The sequence below is a fragment of the Hemitrygon akajei genome, chromosome 9 (genome assembly GCF_048418815.1).
Source record: "Hemitrygon akajei chromosome 9, sHemAka1.3, whole genome shotgun sequence".
Classification (NCBI taxonomy): domain Eukaryota; kingdom Metazoa; phylum Chordata; class Chondrichthyes; order Myliobatiformes; family Dasyatidae; genus Hemitrygon; species Hemitrygon akajei.
The window spans coordinates 57,522,156-57,541,962 of NC_133132.1; the positions used below are offsets into that span (position 1 = coordinate 57,522,156).

General features: G+C 42.0%; 1 protein-coding gene across 6 annotated transcripts in view; it reads left to right on the top strand.

Moving 5' to 3' along the window:
* The first annotated feature begins 4,012 nt into the window (after nucleotides 1-4,012).
* The window catches only part of kif6 (kinesin family member 6), a 569,609-nt gene continuing 553,814 nt past the window's right edge, over nucleotides 4,013-19,807 (top strand). For all 6 annotated transcript variants that reach the window (XM_073056062.1, XM_073056057.1, XM_073056056.1 and 3 more), the window contains exons 1-2: nucleotides 4,013-4,109; nucleotides 5,532-5,638. In XM_073056062.1, the coding sequence (XP_072912163.1) occupies nucleotides 4,050-4,109; nucleotides 5,532-5,638 (167 nt within the window). In that variant the 5' untranslated portion in view covers nucleotides 4,013-4,049. The remainder of the gene's footprint in view (nucleotides 4,110-5,531; nucleotides 5,639-19,807) is intronic.

Consider the following 19,807-nt stretch of genomic DNA (forward strand, 5'->3'; position numbering starts at 1 on the left):
GTAGCTTTACAATCTGTAAGATGTGAAATCTGTTCCAATCACAAGTTTCCTGGTATGGGTGTATTCTAAATACGCTTCTAATATGCACGAGGGAAACAAAAAAACTCAAACAGGACTGCATTGATTTGAAAATTAAAACTACTTAATGTTTGCATCATCTGCCCGAATTACAAGTATCAGAATTACAAGAGGCAAGACAGGAGATTACTGGGGCCTTGTTGATGGTTTTTGTATCATCAGTTGCAACAGGCAAGGTCCCTGAGAAGTGGAGACTAGCCCAAGTAACCCATACAAAATACTGCCTTGCTCAGCCATGCTGGCTGTCCTTAATCAGGCCATGCCTTTCCAAATGCAAGTAAACCCTATCCCATCCTCTACTATAGCTTCTCTATCACTGATAGAAGGATATTCTGCAAATGATTTCCTGGATTATCCATATTTCCCTTTTTAAACAAAGAAACAACATTGCCCACTCTCCATAAAAATTAAGGGATAGAATATGAGGTTACCATTAAGTAACCCCCTCCCCCTGCCTTCCTCTTCTTCCATTCCCCACTCTGGCTCCCCTTGTACATCTTCTCTTCTCCTGACCTGTCTATCTGCTTGCATTTGGAAAGGCATGGCCTGATCAGGGCTATCCAGTATGGCTGAGCAAGGCAGTATTTTGTATGGGTTACTTGGGCTAGTCTCCACTTCTGTAAGGTGTTCATATCTTACAAACTTGACTGAGTTTTTTGACAAAGGTGATTGGGGAAAGATCTAGATGGGTTTTTGACAAAGGTGATGGGGAAAGGTCTAGATGAGTTTTTGACAAAGGTGATTGGGGAGAGGTCTAGATGGGTTTTTGACAAAGGTGATTGGGGAGAGGTCGAGATGGGTTTTTGACACAGGTGATTGGGGAGAGGTCTAGATGGGTTTTTGACAAAGATGATGGGGAAAGGTCTAGATGGGTTTTTGACAAAGGTGATTGGGGAAAGGTCTAGATGGGTTTTTGACAAAGGTGATTGGGGAGAGGTCTAGATGGGTTTTTGACAAAGGTGATTGGGGAGAGGTCTAGAGGTCCCTCATGGTATGTTGATCCATGGAATGCATGTCATCCACAGAGCCCTCATAGTTTACAGTCAGAACATAGAAGTCAGAGGGTAGTGGTGGTAGGGTTTATGCTAGCCGGAGGTCTAAGACAGGCACTTTGTAAAGACAGGTGCTGGTCCCAGCGCAGATTCTCTGATATGTAAACATCAAGGAAATTCAAGCTACTGACCCTCTCCACCTCTATTGTGCTAATGAGGATTTGCTCATGGACCACCGGCTTCTTCTCTCCTGTCATTGCTAATCAGCTCTTTGCTTTTGCTGATGCTGAGTGAGAGGTTGTTGTTGTGGTGCCATTCAGACAGATTTTGTTGCCAATCTGTACTAACTGGGTAATTTCAGTGGTATGTGACAAAAATCCACGTTAATGAAGTGAAATATGAAAATGAGTTACTGTACTTCAGTAATTACAGAAATTAGTCATGATCTTTTTTATATGAATCATGCTCACATCATGTACATTTCAAAATGTACTGTACATCAACTAAAATCATCCCTAAAGTTTCTTTTAGACATTTCGAATCTGCTGCCTCAGTGATGCCTGCCATTGACACTTCTATGTAAACCAGATTTCAATAGGTCTAGGGTGAATTCGAACAAACACTAAGTGCTGGAGTAACTCAGCAAGTCAGACAGCATCTACAGAAGGGAATAAACGATTGATATTTTTGGCCGAGACATGATGAGGTGTCTCAGCTGAAAATGTCAACTCTATGGATGCTGCCTGTCTTGTTGAGTTCCCCCATCATTTGTTCAAAATGTCCAGCATCTGCAGAATCTCGTGTTTATAAGGTGCATACAACTCTGCTTCTCCCTCTTTTTTGGAGGCCGATAACTGCTGGCACACCAGTCTGATCCGTCCTTGAGAAAACACTGCGAGCTGAGGTGTATTTCTAGTGAATATACTCTCTCAGAGATTTGCAGGAATGATATCCAGCAACTATAAAATACTTCCATATCAGGATGGCCTGCTACCTATAGGTGTTATTCACATATACTAACTGCTCTTTTATTTCAAATGTTTTGGGATTGGTTTAGATTAGAGATTCCCAGCCTGGGGCCTGCAGACCCCTTGCTTAAAGGTATTGGTCCTTGGCATAAAAAGAGGATGGGAACCCCTGGTGTAGATGGTTACATCAAAGCCTTAGAGCTTGCTGATGTAAAATATTTGTGATGGCGAGATACTAGTCAAGTAGATCCCCTTGTTCTTGTTGGTGTTGAACCTTTCGTATTTTGCAGGTTCTGTGCACACAAGTGGCCTACCTTGTTAATATACTCTAGTATCTGCCATATTTATTAGGATGGTTCTGTCAGATGTTGAGTTTGTTGTCATATACAGAGATACATATGTACTCAGGTGCAATGAAAGTCCATATTAAACTTACAAAAGGCAGCTATTTGGCCTGTGGTGTTTCGTAACCATTCTCTTTCATCTCTACATTAATTATTTACCTATACTTAGCAGTAATGTATACTACCAGCACATCTCTGGGGTATGGCTGGGAAATGGAGTACATGGAAGAAATCCACATCGTCCTAGAGAGAACGCGCCAATACACTGCAGGTGGTTAGCTATACTCTAGTTGGAGATTCACTTATCGCTAACAACCAACACAGCCAAGGACGTGCTGGGGGTAGTTCTTAAGTGTCACCACACATTCTGGTGCCAACAAAGAATGCCCACAACGCTCAAAACAACACAGAAAAGAAGAAATCACAACATACCAACCAACAACAGCAGCAAATGCACCCGCGACCATTCTAGTCTTCTAAACTTGGACTGGCCGACTGGCCCATACACGGGGCATCTCCTTCAGCCGCTAGAGGACTCGTGGATTCGCAGACACTGAGTGTCACCGTACTCACTGAAATTCGCGAACCCAGACTTCGGTCATCCAGCCTTGACTTCCGATCGACCTTTGAGCTTCGATCTGGACCTCCAATCGATCTTCTGGCTTCGACCCGGACCTCCGATCCACCTTTGGACATTGGTAATCACAGATTTAAAAAAAACATTTTAATTTTGTTTTTCAATTTAAATTTTGATTTGCTTTGATCATTGGTAAGAATATTATGCCACAGCAGTCTGGAGCTGAATGCCATCTTGGCATGGACAACTTCACTTTTTGAAGATTTGCAAATGGAAATGAATTGTTGCAATTTCACTAGCTTAGTTACTAGATTGTCTTTTTTTCCCCAAAATAAAAGGCTATGGGTTGTTTCATCAACAGAATTTAACTTCCACAGCTGCCAAAAATGTTTTAACTCCATTAATTTATCCGAAGTATATGAACAATAGGGTCGTTGCATTGATGGTATTATTTAAGTGGATTGCACCGACGACATTATTTTATGGAGTCACATTGTTGCGTTATTAATTGGGGTTACAATGACTCCATTATTTCCTGATGTTGTACCGATTTCATTGTTTTTCACAACTGCAATATATACATTCTCTTCTTGAGTTATATTACCTGCGGGTGTAATTGGGTGCATTATTTGTACTTGCACTGACTACCTTATGAGATTGTATTGACAACGTTGTTAAAAAGGGGATGCATTAACTATTATTTTACTAGACTGTAGAAATAGTTGCATGGTATGCTCTATAGGACTGCGATGAAGACATTGCAGTAACAATTTATAGGAATCAGATTCCGTTTGTTATGGGATTGCATCGATATATTGTTATACAGGGTCGCACTGTCTGTAAAGGTGTAGTTACCGGGATTGCATCAACTGAGTTGTTTATACCAATATACTTTGTGTATTATAAGATTACTAAGTAGATCTCTGAGTTTCTTGCAAATCGCCCGGGACCTCTGCGGAGATCCAATCAAAAGCCAAGATACTCAAAACAGTTCACACGCCGGCCACCAGGGCAACCAATCGAAGAGCGGGAGGTGGCGGAGTGCGGGAGGTTTTCCCGTTGCTGTGGTTACAGCTCTGGCGTGTTGGGCATGGTGAAGCAGACGATTCGGATATTTGCGAGGCTACGGCCTACCAAGCGGCCGGTGGCGGTGAGTGAGGGTCCGGGTTGGGAACGGAAAGCGGTGGGGTCTTAAAACCCTCTCCCGGTACCGAGGAACAAGACCCCGTGGTCTGACCCAATCCAGACCCTATGATAAACCCACACTCAAATACCTGCAAACCCCCCACACTCTGAAATAATACCATTAGCCCTGAAATAACCACCCATCCAATACACCATCCTGCAAAATGATGCATTTATACAAGCGCACACAAGTCATTCCTGCAATACCGCTCACTGCCAGCCCGACAATGACCCATACACACCCTAAAATAATCCCTCCCACAACACCGTCATTATGCCCCACATCCTGCCTGCTGTAGTCCTCGTTTCATTGTCATCTTTGCAATACTCAGTACTTTGCAATATTCCCACACTACCTATCACAACTCAGTTCACATCTTGCAATAGCCCCCGTATCCATTATCGTCAAGCCTGCAGAACCTACCCCCGCTACCCAACCCACTCACTTTTAGCCCTGCAGTGGCCCCCTCCCCCGTTCACGCACACTGCCTGGATTCAGCCCCTTCTCACCCGCACATCATCAGCCCAGACCTCAAACAAATTAGTCTGTGATTTCCCCCCTTAATCACACGCACCTTCACCCCAACAATCCCCATCCAGCTCTCACGCTCCATGGCTCCTGCAGTGTGCACCATAATATGAAACTTAAATTGAGTTGTTAGAGGTGCTATCTTTTGGATACGAAACTAACGTCCCGTCCCTTTGGTTTAAACAAGTGTGAGGAGTTCTCTGTACCTTAGCTTAAATTCAGCTAGCACCACCACCAATCACCAAATAACTCTTTTTAACACTTTTGGAACCATGTTGAACAAAATTTGCAACTGGAGTGTCCAAGCAAAAGTAATTCACTGAGTTTAAAGCAAATTCAAGAAATGTTTAGGAGTATAAAAACGTACAGGGTTGTGTCTCTGCCAGGCTAATATGGACAGGGAAACTCAGAAGTTAATCCCACTTCCCCCAGCTCTCCAGCTCTTGATCCATTATTCTGTGGGTTATGACTCTTCAAGTAATTATTTCAGGTGCTTTATAGATCTGGTTCAGTTGGCCGGTGGTGTAGTGGTATCAGAACCGATCTTTGAGGCGAATGGTCCCGAATTTGAATATGACGACTTCTTGCACGCTTTCCATTCATGCCGAGTTGAGTGTCAAACTAGCAACTCAGCCTTGTTTAAAAAAAACAACAAATGCTAAAGAAATGGCAAGGTTGCCTGGTGTGCCACAGGTGCAGAGTGGAACAGCAATAGACCAGGTTAGAGTTTCTGTCTCTCTCCTTCGGGAGGTGTTTCAGTTGCCCCAAACTGAGGACATAATGTACATTAAATTTCCTTTCTTCTTGTATGATATTCTTGTTAGACTTGGAATTGTTCTCAGTTTCTGTCTATTGTAGCTTTACTCATTGGATGACGATAATGGAAACTCAGTGTTGGAATTTGTGGTGCCGCATGATGCAGCTGATGGATTTATAAATAACAAACGAGAAAGCTATAAATTTAAGTGAGTACCATGTGTTATTTATCATTTCTGTATCACACTTTATCCATGTAACTTACTGTCCGTTATGCCACTGCCGTTTAGGGCCACAGTGAAGGTTCTCCATCTCTGTCTGTCCATACCATCAGACACAGATGTAGGAGGACATTTCATTGCTGTTCCTGCAACAATTATTTTTTTAACCAGTCTGGATTGTGAGCCCTGAGCTGAACCCCCAAACCTGGAGGACTGGAGGACCAATCTTAGTCTGACCTCTACCCTTTGACCTGTTTGCTTTGGGTGACGCTGCCAAGAGCCCTGACTCCAGCCAACATAGCTCTCCAGCTCATTGAGGCATGCAAGCCTCCAAACCCTACAACAAGGTTGTGGTCCTCTTGGAGGTTAAATTAAACTAGTCACATTTCATTGGTTGTGATGAGTCAAAAGTGTCTGATTTTTAGCTTTGTTTATTGCTGATCTCTGAATGACTTTCAGTGTCTTACTAATTTGTAGAAAGCATACTTTTTACTGTTATCTTCCTGGAAGGACTTGATGTCAACATACATTCCATCAGAAGCATAGGGGTGATGTTTTACCACGTTCATTGCCACAGTAAATGACGTCATCAATTTTGTTACTTACATTTATCCTTGAAGATACATTGCCTTCCGGTGATACAGTAGTGCTATGAAGTTTTTGCATGTAGCAGAGTTCCAGATCTAGGACCTATCACCACATTGAAGCTATTGGTGTTTCTGTGAAATAGACATCAATTTAGAGTTTTGCATTTTCTTAAGGTATTTACAAGTTAACCTTACTATAAAAGTATCTTGTTGGGGTTTGTGGACTTCTAGAGCAATTTACAATTGAAAAGATGAAAGTATTAATTGTCTTAGATTAAACGAGGCCTTATGAGATGCATACGTGGCAGCTATGCAAGCAAAGGAGAAGATTTGCTGGGGCTCTGACAGATGTTTTAAAGTTATCTCTGGCCAGAGAAGAGACACCAGATGTCTGGAAGCAGTGAATGTGGTTCCTTTATTGAAAAGTGGCAGCAGTGGCAAGTCAAACAATTCCAGACAGTTGAGTTTTATGTTATGGTAGGGAAGGGCCAGATTAATCTGAACAGCAAAGCAAAGATTAGTAAAAGATAGTCAGCATGGCTTTATGCCCTGTGTATATAATTGATTTGTTTTTGAAGAGATAAATGGTTACTGAGTGTTGTGTGGTTGATGTGGACTATGTGGATTTAAGGAACACCTTTGACAAGGACCTACAGTATGTGGGAGACTGATCCAGAAGCTAAGAACCCAAGGTACACAGAGCAATTTAAATTGGATCAAAACTTAGCTTGATGCTAGGAAATGAAGCGTGATGGTAGAGGGTTGTTTTTGTGATCCAAAGCTTGTGACTTATGGTACATTGCAGGTGTTGGGGTCCTTACTGTTTATCATGCACATTAACAACATGGATATGAATTTGTAAGCTCTCAGCTGACAGAAATGTTTGTGGCTTTGTTAATAATGTGGAGAACAGATTTCAGCTCCAGGGTGGATTTTATGAATGGGTTAGATGGGCAGAGCAAAGGCAGATGGAATTTAATTTTGAAAAGTGGCAAATAATGTACTTTGCGAGAAATAGTAAACGGTAGGACTGTAAGTGATACTGAGGAAAAGAAGGGGCATTGATGTAAAAGTCTAAGAATTCCTGGGGGCAATAGCACAGGTGGTGAAGAAGGCATGTGGGATACCTGCCTTCAATAACCAGGGTACAGAGCAGGGATGGGCAACCTATCGCTCATGTACTGAAAGTGGTGCATTGGATGATTAGAAGTGGTGCATTGCACCCCAGTGATAATAATAAAAAAGGAAGCCTACTCATGCAAAAAGTATTAACCAAAAACCGATTTGTAGAAAAAAAATCTATAGCAGGAATTCAAGTAGCTTATAGCTAGAAATGGGTTTTACTGAGAATAAATCTAAAACTTAGCAATTATTTTTAGCAATTTTATTATTTCATGCACATCTTTTGGCGAATGTTATCTTCTTTAACATTAATCTGTTTTCAATTTAAAAAATGTACAATGAGTCGAGCTAGGAAATAAGGACTTTTGTTCTGCAGTCGTTCCATAACACGTTTGATACTTGTTTGATCCTGAGGTGCCAGGCGTCTGTACCAGCGGTTCATCATAGATTTTTGCCAGTCAGTTTACAATTGACACTCGTGCGCTATGGAGTTGTGCTTTGTTCGTCCTTTGTGAACATTTGCAGTTTTGTACTTACTTCGAAAATTAAGCCTTGTTTTTCCATTCAGTTACCCATTACATGCAAAAGAAAAGCAGAAAGTGACAGTAAGCGTGAATTCAATGAACAGTGGGAAAATGAGTTCTTATTTATTGCGAGTCCATCAGGAAAACTGTTGTGCATTGTTTGTGAAAACACTTTCTCACATAATAGAAGACATAATCTTAATAGACACTATAAAACACAGCATCAGACTGAAATAGAACGAAAACTGAAGCTAGTATTTTGGTCTGAGTTACGGAAAGAATATGTGATTAAGAAAAAGGAACAAGTCAAAATATGACCAAAGTTGTGAAAGTTTGGTGATCGCAGAAGCGTCCTACGAAATTGCTTTAGCATTGGCCAATAAACGGAAGTCTTGCTCTGATGGAGAAAAAATTGTTAAGCCTTGTCTCCAAATATTTGCAAGATGTCTTGGTGATAAAAATATTGAAAGGAAAGTAGACAAAATTGCTCTGTCAAAGCAAACAATTACAAGACGCACCGAAGAACTCTGTCATGATGTATCTGAGCAACTGAAAGACCTTGTCCATGCTTGTACTTTCTTTTCTTTGGCTTTGGACGAATCTGCTGACATATATGATTTAGCCCAATTAAGCATTTTTATAAGAAGAATTGAAGCGTCTTTGAAGGACCTATCGGTCTTGAGTCTCTTCATGGGAAAAACAAGAGGATCAGACATATTTGACAAAGTAAAATAATGCCTAGAAAATCTACAACTAGATTCTAGTAAACACATCGGTGTTTGTACTGACGGAGCGTCATCAATGATGGGTAAAGCCGCTGATACTACAAGTTTGTTTGAAAACTTTTTGGGTCATCCTCTACTAAAATATCACTGCATTATACACCAAAAGTCACTGTGTGGAAAAAGGTTAAATTTGCAGCATGTTATGTTACTGGTTGTGAAATGCGTGAATAAAATTCGAGCAAGAGGATTAAACAGACGAAAATTCAGAGAATATTGTGAAATGTCAGATTTGGAATATGGCGATCTCGTCCTTCATTGTGAGATGCACTGGCTTTCTAGAGGACAGGTTCTGAGTAGATTTTGGAAACTGAAAAACACTGTTCATAATTTTCTAGAAGAGAAAAATGAGCTGCCTGAGGAAAGAGCCCTTTTATGTGATAACAATTGGCTATTTGATTCAGCATTTTTAGTTGATGTTACCAGTCATCTCAATGATCTAAATTTGAAACTCCAGGGCAAGAACAAATTGTTTCCTAGCTTAGTAAATGATATCAATGCATTCAAGATGAAATTAAAACTGTTCACCTCTCAGTTAGAAAATGAAGATTTGAACCAGTTTCCACACTTAAAAGAGCAGAGTGATATGCTGAAGATAATGGCAATTTTACAAAATATATTGAAAAACTCAGGTTATTGCAAGAGTCATTTGAAAGTCATTTTCTTGATTTTGCTAAAGAAGCAGACTAGATACTTGCATTTATAAACCCATTTTCTCTTAATGAACAAAAAATCATGAAGATGCCTAGTAACATACAAATGGAACTTATTGACTTGAAAACAAATTCATTATTGAACATGAAATTTGATGAGCTTCCCTCAGTCCCAAATGCTTCTGACATGATTAATTTCTGGCGATCATTACCCTGTGAACATTTTCCAGAAGTAAGAAAATTCGCCCAGAGTTATATCTGTCATTTCGGAATGACGTACAGATGTGGATAAGCATTTTCAGCCATAAAATTGATTAAAAACAAAACGAGGTTGCAACTGACTGATTCAAATTTGAAGAATTCTCTGCTGCTCCCAGTAACTAATTTAACTCCGAACATTAAAAGCTTGGCAAAATCAAAACAGACTCAAAAGTCTTATTAAGATAAGTAATAACCATATATCAATTACCGCACGGAAACAGGCCATCTCGGCCCTTCTAGTCCGTGCCGAATGCTTACTCTCACCTAATCCCACTGACCTGCATTCAGCCCATAACCCTCCATTCCTTTCCTGTCCATATACCTATCCAATTTTGCTCTAAATGACAGTACCGAACCTGCCTCTACCACTTCTACTGGAAGCTCCTTCCACACAGCTACCACTCTCTGAGTGGAGAAATTCCCCCTCCTGTTACCCTTAAACTTTTGCCCCCTAACTCTCAACTCATTTCCTCTTGTTTGCATCTCCACTACTCTCAATGGAAAAAACCTATCCATGTCAACTCTATCTATCCCCTTCATAATTTTAAATACTTCTATCAAGTCCCCCCTCAACCTTCTATGCTCCAAAGAATAAAGACCTAACTTGTTCAATCTTTCCCTGTAACTTACGTGCTGAAACCCAGGTAGCATTCTAGTAAATCTTCTCTGTACTCTCTCTATTTTGTTAACATCTTTCCTATAATTCGGTGACCGGAACTGTACACAATACTCCAAATTTGGCCTTACCAAAGCCTTGTACAATTTTAACATTACATCCCAACTCCTGTACTCAATACTCTGATTTATAAAGGCCAACATACCAAAAGCTTTCTTCACCACCCTATCCACATGAGATTCCACTTTCAGGGAACTATGCACCATTATTCCTAGATCACTCTGTTCTACTGCATTCTTCAATGCCCTACCATTTACCATGTATGTCCTATTTGGATTATTCCTACCAAAATGTAGCACCTCACACTTATCAGCATTAAACTGCATCTGCCATCGCTCAGCCCACTCTTCTAACTGGCCTAAATCCCTCTGCAAACTTTGAAAACCTACTTCATTATCCACAACGCCAACTACCTTAGTATCATCTGCATACTTATTAATCTAATTTACCACCCCATCATCCAGATCATTAATGTATATGATAAACAACATTGGACCCAGTACAGATCCCTGAGGCACACCACTAGTCACCGGCCTCCAACCTGACAAACAGTTATCCACCACTACTCTCTGGCATCTCCCATCCAGCCACTGTTGAATCCATTTTACTGCTTCAATATTAATACCTAACGATTGAACCTTCCTAACTAACCTTCCATGCGGAACCTTGTTAAAGGCCTTACTGAAGTCCATATAGACAACATCCACTGCTTTACCCTCGTCAACTTTCCTCGTAACCTCTTCAAAAAATTCAATAAGATTTGTCAAACATGACCTTCCACGCACAAATCCATGCTGACTGTTCCTAATCAGACCCTGTCTATCCAGATAATTATGTATACCACCTCTAAGAATACTTTCTATTAATTTACCCACCACTGTCGTCAAACTGACAGGCCTATAATTGCTAGGTTTACTCTTAGAACCCTTTTTAAACAATGGAACCTCATGAGCAATACGCCAATCCTGCGGCACCATCCCCATTTCTAATGACATTTGAAATATTCCTGTCAGAGCCCCTGCTATTTCTACACTAACCTCCCTCAAGGTCCTAGGGAATATCCTGTCAGGACCTGCAGATTTATCCACTTTTATATTCCTTAAAAACGCCAGTACTTCCTCCTCTTTAATCGTCATAGTTTCCATAACTTCCCTACTTGTTTCCCTTACCTTACACAATTCAATATCCTTCTCCTTAGTGAATACCGAAGAAAATAAATTGTTCAAAATCTCCCCTATCTCTTTTGGCTCCACACATAGCTGTCCACTCTGATTCTCTAAGGGACCAATTTTATCCCTCACTATCCTTTTGCTATTAATATAACTGTAGAAACCCTTTGGATTTATTTTCACCTTACTTGCCAAAGCAACCTTGTATCTTCTTTTAGCTTTTCTAATTTCTTTCTTAAGATTCTTCTTACATTCTTTATATTCCTTGAGCACCTCATTTACTCCATGCTGCCTATATTTATTGTAGATATCTCTCTTTTTCCTAACCAAGTTTCCAATATCCCTTGAAAACCATGGCTCTCTCAAACTTTTAACCTTTCCTTTCAACCTAACAGGAACATAAAGATTCTGTACCCTCAAAATTTCACCTTTAAATGACCACCATTTCTCTATTACATCCTTCCCATAAAACAAATTGTCCCAATCCAGTCCTTCTAAATCCTTTTGCATTGCCTCAAAGTTAGCCTTTCCCCAATCAAAAATCTCAACCCTGGATCCAGTCCTATCCTTCTCCATAATTATATTGAAACTAATGGCATTGTGATCACTGGACCCGAAGTGCTCCCCAACACATACCTCTGTCACCTGACCTATTTCATTCCTTAACAGAAGATCCAACGCTGCCCCTTCTCTGGTTGGTACCTCTATGTATTGCTGCAAAAAACTATCCTGCACACATTTTACAAACTCTAAACCATCCATCCCTTTTCCAGTATGGGCTTCCCAGTCTATGTGTAGAAAATTAGAATCTCCCCCAATCACAACCCTGTGCTTACTACAAATATCTGCTATCTCCTTGCAAATTTGCTCCTCCAATTCTCTCTCCCCATTAGGTGGTGTATAATACACCCCTATAAGTGTTACTACACCTTTCCCATTCCTCAATTTCACCCAAATAGTCTCCCTAGAGGAGCCCTCTAATCTATCCTGCCAGAGCACTGCTGTAATATTTTCTCTGGCAAGCAACGCGACACCTTCCCCTCTTGTCCCTCCAATTCTATCGCACCTGAAGCAACGAAATCCAGGAATATTTAGTTGCCAATCACACCCCTCCTGCAACCATGTTTCACTAATAGCTAAAACATCATATTTCCAGGTATCAATCCATGCTCTAAGCTCATCCACCTTTCTTACAATGCTCCTAGCATTAAAATAAATGCATTTAAGAAATTCTCCACCTCTTCCTCTCTGTTTATCTCTAACAGTACGAAGAACTTTACTGTCTTCTTTTTCTTCCTTCTCCCATACATCTGTTCCTACACTCTAGTTCCCCTCCCCCCTCATATTTAGTTTAAATCCACTGGAGCCTCTCTAGCAAACCTACCTGCAAGAATATTTGTCCCCCTCCAGTTCAGATGTAAATCATCCTGCCGGAACAGGTCCCACCTTCCCTGGAAAACTGCCTAATTGTCTATAAATCTGAAGCCCTCCGTCCTGCACCATGTCTTCAGCCACATGTTGATCTGCACTATCTTACAATTTCTAAACCCACCTGCACATGGCACTGGCAGCAATCCTGAGATTGCTACCTGGAGGTCCTGTCCTTTAACTTGGCACCTAGCTCCCTAAACTCACCTTTCAGGACCTCCTCACTCGTCCTACCCACGTCATTGGTCCACAATATCCGGCTGCTTACCCTCCCTCTTGAGAATACTGAGAACTCGATCCGAGATATCGCGGACCCTCGCACCAGGGAGGCAACAGACCATCCGGGATTCTCGATCTCTTCCACAGAACCTCCTATCTGTCCCCCTAACTATCGAATCCCCTATCACTACTGCTCTCTTCTTTTCCCTCCTTCCCTTCTGAGCTGAGGGTCCAATCTCGGTGCCAGAGACGCAACTTCTGTGACTTGTCCCTGGTAGGTCGTCCCCACCAACAGTATCCAAAACGTTATATTTATTGTTGATGGGAACGGCCACAGGGGTGCTCTGCTCTTCCTGTCTATTCCCCTTCCCTCTCCTGACACTCACCCAACTACCTGACTCCTAGGGGTGACTATCTCCCTGAAACTCCTGTATATTTCTGCCTCTGCCTCCCGAATGATTCGGTTCATCCAGCTCCAGTTCCAGTTCCCTAACACGGTTTGTCAGGAGCTGCAGCTGGATGTACCTTTCGCAGGTGTAGTCATCAGGGACAACAGTGCTCACCCTGACTTCCCACATACTGCAAACGGAGCACTCAACTGCTCTAACTGCTGCTTCCATTACCTACTAATCTAAGTAGATTAATTAAAGGAGCTTACCTCGCCTTACCTCACCTGGAGTGAAGCTCGTACTCAGCCTCTGCTTGCTATTTAAATGCTCCCGCTGCCTCACGGGCTGACTTCACGCGCTTGCGCAGTTGTGCCCCTTCAAACCTTGCCTCTGCCTGTTCTCGCTGAAGCCTGATTGAGCCAAAGCCGACCCACTCTGCCTCAGTCCACTCCGACGATGGCCGCTTGATATGGCAGTCTTTCTTTTTAAACCTTTGGCGCACTACGTCACGCACCTGAGCAGTCTAGCCTCTTTGCCGCGATCAGTTAAAAAAAACAGCTTCTCTCCGAGCTTCTTTTATAACCATATAACCATATAACAATCACAGCACGGAAACAGGCCATTCCGGCCCTCCTAGTCCGTGCCGAACTCTTAATCTCACCTAGTCCCACCTACCCGCACTCAGCCCATAACCCTCCACTCCTTTCCTATCCATATACCTATCCAATTTTACCTTAAATGACACAACTGATCTGGCCTCTACTACTTCTACAGGAAGCTCATTCCACACAGCTATCACTCTCTGAGTAAAGAAATACCCCCTCGTGTTTCCCTTAAACTTTTGCCCCCTAACTCTCAAATCATGTCCTCTCGTTTGAATCTCCCCTACTCTCAATGGAAACAGCCTATTCACGTCAACTCTATCTATCCCTCTCAACATTTTAAATACCTCGATCAAATCCCCCCTCAACCTTCTACGCTCCAATGAATAGAGACCTAACTTGTTCAACCTTTCTCTGTAACTTAAGTGCTGAAACCCTGGTAACATCCTAGTAAATCGTCTCTGCACTCTCTCTAATTTATTGATATCTTTCCTATAATTCGGTGACCAGAACTGTACACAATATTCCAAATTTGGCCTTACCAATGCCTTGTACAATTTTAACATTACATCCCAACTTCTGTACTCAATGCTCTGATTTATAAAGGCCAGCGTTCCAAAAGCCTTCTTCACCACCCTATCTACATGAGACTCCACCTTCAGGGAACTATGCACTGTTATTCCTAGATCTCTCTGTTCCACTGCATTCCTCAATGCCCTACCATTTACCCTGTATGTTCTATTTGGATTATTCCTGCCAAAATGTAGAACCTCACACTTCTCAGCATTAAACTCCATCTGCCAACGTTCAGCCCATTCTTCTAACCGGCATAAATCTCCCTGCAAGCTTTGAAAACCCACCTCATTATCCACAACACCTCCTACCTTAGTATCATCAGCATACTTACTAATCCAATTTACCACCCCATCATCCAGATCATTTATGTATATTACAAACAACATTGGGCCCAAAACAGATCCCTGAGGCACCCCGCTAGTCACCGGCCTCCATCCCGATAAACAATTATCCACCACTACTCTCTGGCATCTCCCATCTAGCCACTGTTGAATCCATTTTATTACTCCAGCACTAATACCTAACGACTGAACCTTCTTAACTAACCTTCCATGTGGAACTTTGTCAAAGGCCTTGCTGAAGTCCATATAGACTACATCCACTGCCTTACCCTCGTCAACATTCCTCGTAACTACTTCAAAAAATTCAATAAGGTTTGTCAAACATGACCTTCCACGCACAAATCCATGCTGGCTACTCCTAATCAGATCCTGTCTATCCAGATAATTATAAATACTATCTCTAAGAATACTTTCCATTAATTTACCCACCACTGATGTCAAACTGACAGGTCTATAATTGCCAGGCTTACTTCTAGAACCCTTTTTAAACAATGGAACCACATGAGCAATACGCCAATCCTCCGGCACAATCCCTGTTTCTAATGACATCTGAAAGATCTCCGTCAGAGCTCCTGCTATCTCTACACAAACTTCCCTCAAGGTCCTGGGGAATATCCGGTCAGGACCCGGAGATTTATCCACTTTTAAATTTCTTAAAAGCGCCAGTACTTCCACCTCTTTAATTGTCATAGGTTCCATAACTTCCTTACTTGTTTCCCACACCTTACACCATTCGATATCCTTCTCCTTAGTGAATACCGAAGAGAAGAAATCGTTCAAAATCTCTCCCATCTCCCTCGGCTCCACACATAGCTGACCACCCTGATTCTCTAAGGGACCAATTTTATCCCTCACTATCTTCTTGCTTTTAATATAACTGTAGAAGCCTTTCGGATTTACTTCCACCTTATTTGCCAAACCAAACTCGTAACTTCTTTTAGCTTTTCTAATCTCTTTCTTAAGTTTCCTTTTACATTCTTTATATTCCTCGAGCAATTCCTTTACTCCATGCTGCCTATATCTATTGTAGACATCCCTCTTTTTTCGAACCAAGTTTCTAATATCCCTTGAAAACCATGGCGCTTTCAAACCTTTAATCTTTCCTTTCAACCGAACAGGAACATAAAGATTCTGTACCCTCATAATTTCACCCTTAAATGACCTCCATTTCTCTATTACATCCTTCCCATAAAACAACTTGACCCATTCCACTCTCTCTAAATCCCTGCGCATCTCCTCAAAGTTAGCCTTTCTCCAATCAAAAATCTCAACTCTAGGTCCAGTCCTGTCCTTCTCCATAATTATATTGAAGCTAATGCTATTGTGATCACTGGACCCGAAGTGCTCCCCAACACATACATCTGTCAGCTGACCTATCGCATTCCCTAACAGGAGATCCAACACTGCCCCATCTCTAGTCGGTACTTCTATGTATTGTTGCAAAAAGCTATCCTGCACACATTTCACAAACTCTAAACCATCCAGCCCTTTTACAGAATGAGCTTCCCAATCTATGTGTGGAAAATTAAAATCTCCCACAATCACCACCTTGTGTTTACTACAAATATCTGCTATCTCCTTACACATTTGCTCTTCCAACTCACGCTCCCCATTAGGTGGCCTATAATACACTCCTATCAGTGTTACTACACCTTTCCCATTCCTCAATTCCACCCAAATAGCCTCCCTAGAGGAGCTCTGTAATCTATCCTTCCAAAGCACCGCCATAAGATTTTCTCGGACAAGCAATGCAACACCTCCTCCTCTGGCCCCTCCTACTCTATCACACCTGAAGCAACTAAATCCAGGAATATTTAGTTGCCAATCACACCCTTCCTGCAACCATGTTTCACTAATAGCTACAACATCATAATTCCATGTATCAATCCACACTTTAAGCTCATCCACCTTTCTTACAATGCTCCTAGCATTAAAATAGATACATTTAAGATACTCTCCACCTCCTCCTCTCTTTTCATCCCTAGCAATGCATTCAAATTTATTATCCTTTTCTTTCTTCTCCCCTACAACTTCGGGCTGAGCGCATCCCTCCTCCATCACCTGCCTGTCCTCCCTCACACACGGTCTACTTACTTGCTCTACTGGTGAACTAACCTCCTCTCCCATAGTTTCCTCAAATTGATTTCCGCCCCCCCATCTTACTAGTTTAAAGTCTGCCCCGTAGCCCTAGCAAACCTCCCCGCTAGGATATTGGTCCCCCCAGGATTCAAGTGTAACCCGTCCTTCTTGAACAGGTCACGCCTGCCCCAGAAGAGGTCCCAATGATCCAGAAACTTGAATCCCTGCCCCCTGCTCCAATCCCTCAACCACGCATTCATCCTCCACCTAATTCCATTCCTACTCTCACTGTCGCGTGGTACAGGCAGTAATCCCGAGATTACTACCTTTGCGGTCCTTCTTCTTAACTGCCTTCCTAACTCCCTATACTCTCGTTTCAGGACCTCTTCCCCTTTCCTACCTATGTCATTGGTACCTACATGTACCACGACCTCTGGCTCCTCACCCTCCCACTTCAGGATATCTTGGACGCGATCAGAAACGTCCCGGACCCTGGCACCAGGGAGGCAAACAACCATCCGGGACTCCCGATCACCTCCACAGAACCGCCTGTCTGAACCCCTGACTATCGAGTCCCCTATTACTATGGTCCTCTTTCTTCTATCCCTACCCTTCTGAGCTACAGGGCCGTCCTCTGTGCCGGAGGCCCGGCCACTGTCACTTCCTCCAGGTAGGCTGTCCCCCCCAACAGTACTCAAACATGAGTACTTATTGTCAAGGGGTACAGCCACTGGGGTACTCTCTAGTACCTGCCCCTTCCCCTTCCTGATCGTGACCCACCTATCTGCCTCCCGTGGCCCCGGAGTGACCACCTGCCTGTAACTCCTCTCTATCACCTCCTCACTCTCCCTGACCAGGCGAAGGTCATCGAGCTGCAGCTCCAGTTCCCTAATTCGGTCCCTCAGGAGCTGCAGTTCGGCGCACCTGGCGCAGATGTGGACGTCCGGGAGGCTCGGAGACTCCAGGATCTCCCACATCCGACACCGAGAACAACAAGCTGCCCTCACACTCATACCTCCCGAATAACTGAAAATAACAAGAACTAAAAGATAAGCCTACTGTGCCCTCTTTTACCTCTTTAATGCAAGTAATGTTTATCTTGTTTTTATATTAAATCAATATATCATGTAAAAATGCTAAATATGTCTATATTAACATTTTTACAAGAATTGAATGGGGGTACAAGAGTTGTATGGCGCATGTGAACTTGTGCGTGAAAAAATTGACGCATGGAATGTAAAAGGTTGGCAACCCTTGGTATAGAGTATAAGAGTTTTTGGAGATTATGGCACAACCTAGCAACTGGTGGTTCTGCATGCAGTTTTGGTTCTCATACTATAGGAAAAATGTGGTTGTACTGGAGAGGGTGCAGAGGTGATTGCCTGAGACGTTGCCCAGGATGTAACGTTTCTACTATGAGCAGCCACTTAATAGACTGTTTTTCCGTTCCTTGGAGAAGAGGAGACTGAGTGGTGAATTGGTTCAAGTTGTATAAAGTTATACAGAGCAAATAGAAATATTTCCTCTAAGCAAAGAATATATATTTTCTATGAAAATGTTACTTCTGTTGCTTGAGGACTGTGTAGGTTTTTAATAGTGTAATTATCACTTGGCAAACTCTCTGCCCCTAATTCTCTATGCTATAAAATGGATTTCACATTTTCAAAATGTTCATTCAGGATATTTCAGCTTGTGCTTTAATCTTGCATGTATGTCCTGATCTTTACTTCATCGTTATCATTATTATGTGTGGTATGTATAACATGGGTGATCATGGTCTTTCCATGACCATGATTGTTCTTGGCAAATTTTTCTACACAAGTAATTTGCTATTGGCTCCTTCTGGGGCAGTGTCTTTACAAAATGTGTGACTCTAGCCAATACTAATACTCTTCAGAGATTGTCTGCCTGATGTCAGTGGTCGCATAACCAGGATTTGTGATGTGCACCAGGGTGCTGGATTGTTATGTAGCATTGTAAAATGTTCAAAAAGTGAGAATTGTACTTCATGCTTTTACTTTTCTGTCTATGAAAGTTCTTTAAATGATACGCTGTGCTGCCAGCTTGATGACATTATAAATGTGTTTGTTGACAGCAACCTCTATCTCAAAGGGGAAATTCACATTGTAGTAACTGCTGGATTGATGTGGGCACCCATCTTTAAGATCAGCAAAAAGTGACTTGCTTTGTTGCTCATTGCAGAATCTGGGTTGATGTGTCTGTGAATGTGTTTAACTTGAGATCATTGCAGTGAACAGAGTGTCTCTGTTCTGTTATTGTTTGTACCAAATTGTTTCAGTTTCACTCTCTAAGTGTTAGTAAAGCAGAAACATTGCAAATTTTGATATATATTTATATATTTATATCTCACTCACTCACTTACTCACTCACATACACACATTCTCAACTGCTGAGTATCTGAATTCTGGTTTTGGACTTAGGTTGCATAATGAGCAATCTGTTCACTTTCTCCAAATTGTAGAGGGTGGTTTTGAGTGTTATTAATGCCTATGTTGAGCCTAAGTTGAGAATTGAAAATTAGCGACTAGAAATTATACATGTACATTTTTAAGATGCTTGGCTCATTGAGTCTGCTCTGTCATATCCTCATCTCCATTCTAAAAAGATGCCCCTCTGTTCTCAGACTGTGCCCTCTGTTTTTAGATTCTCCCTCCATAGGAAACATCCACTCGATCAAGGTCTTTCGTCATTTGATAGGTTTCAGTGAAGTCGCCCCCCATTCTTCACA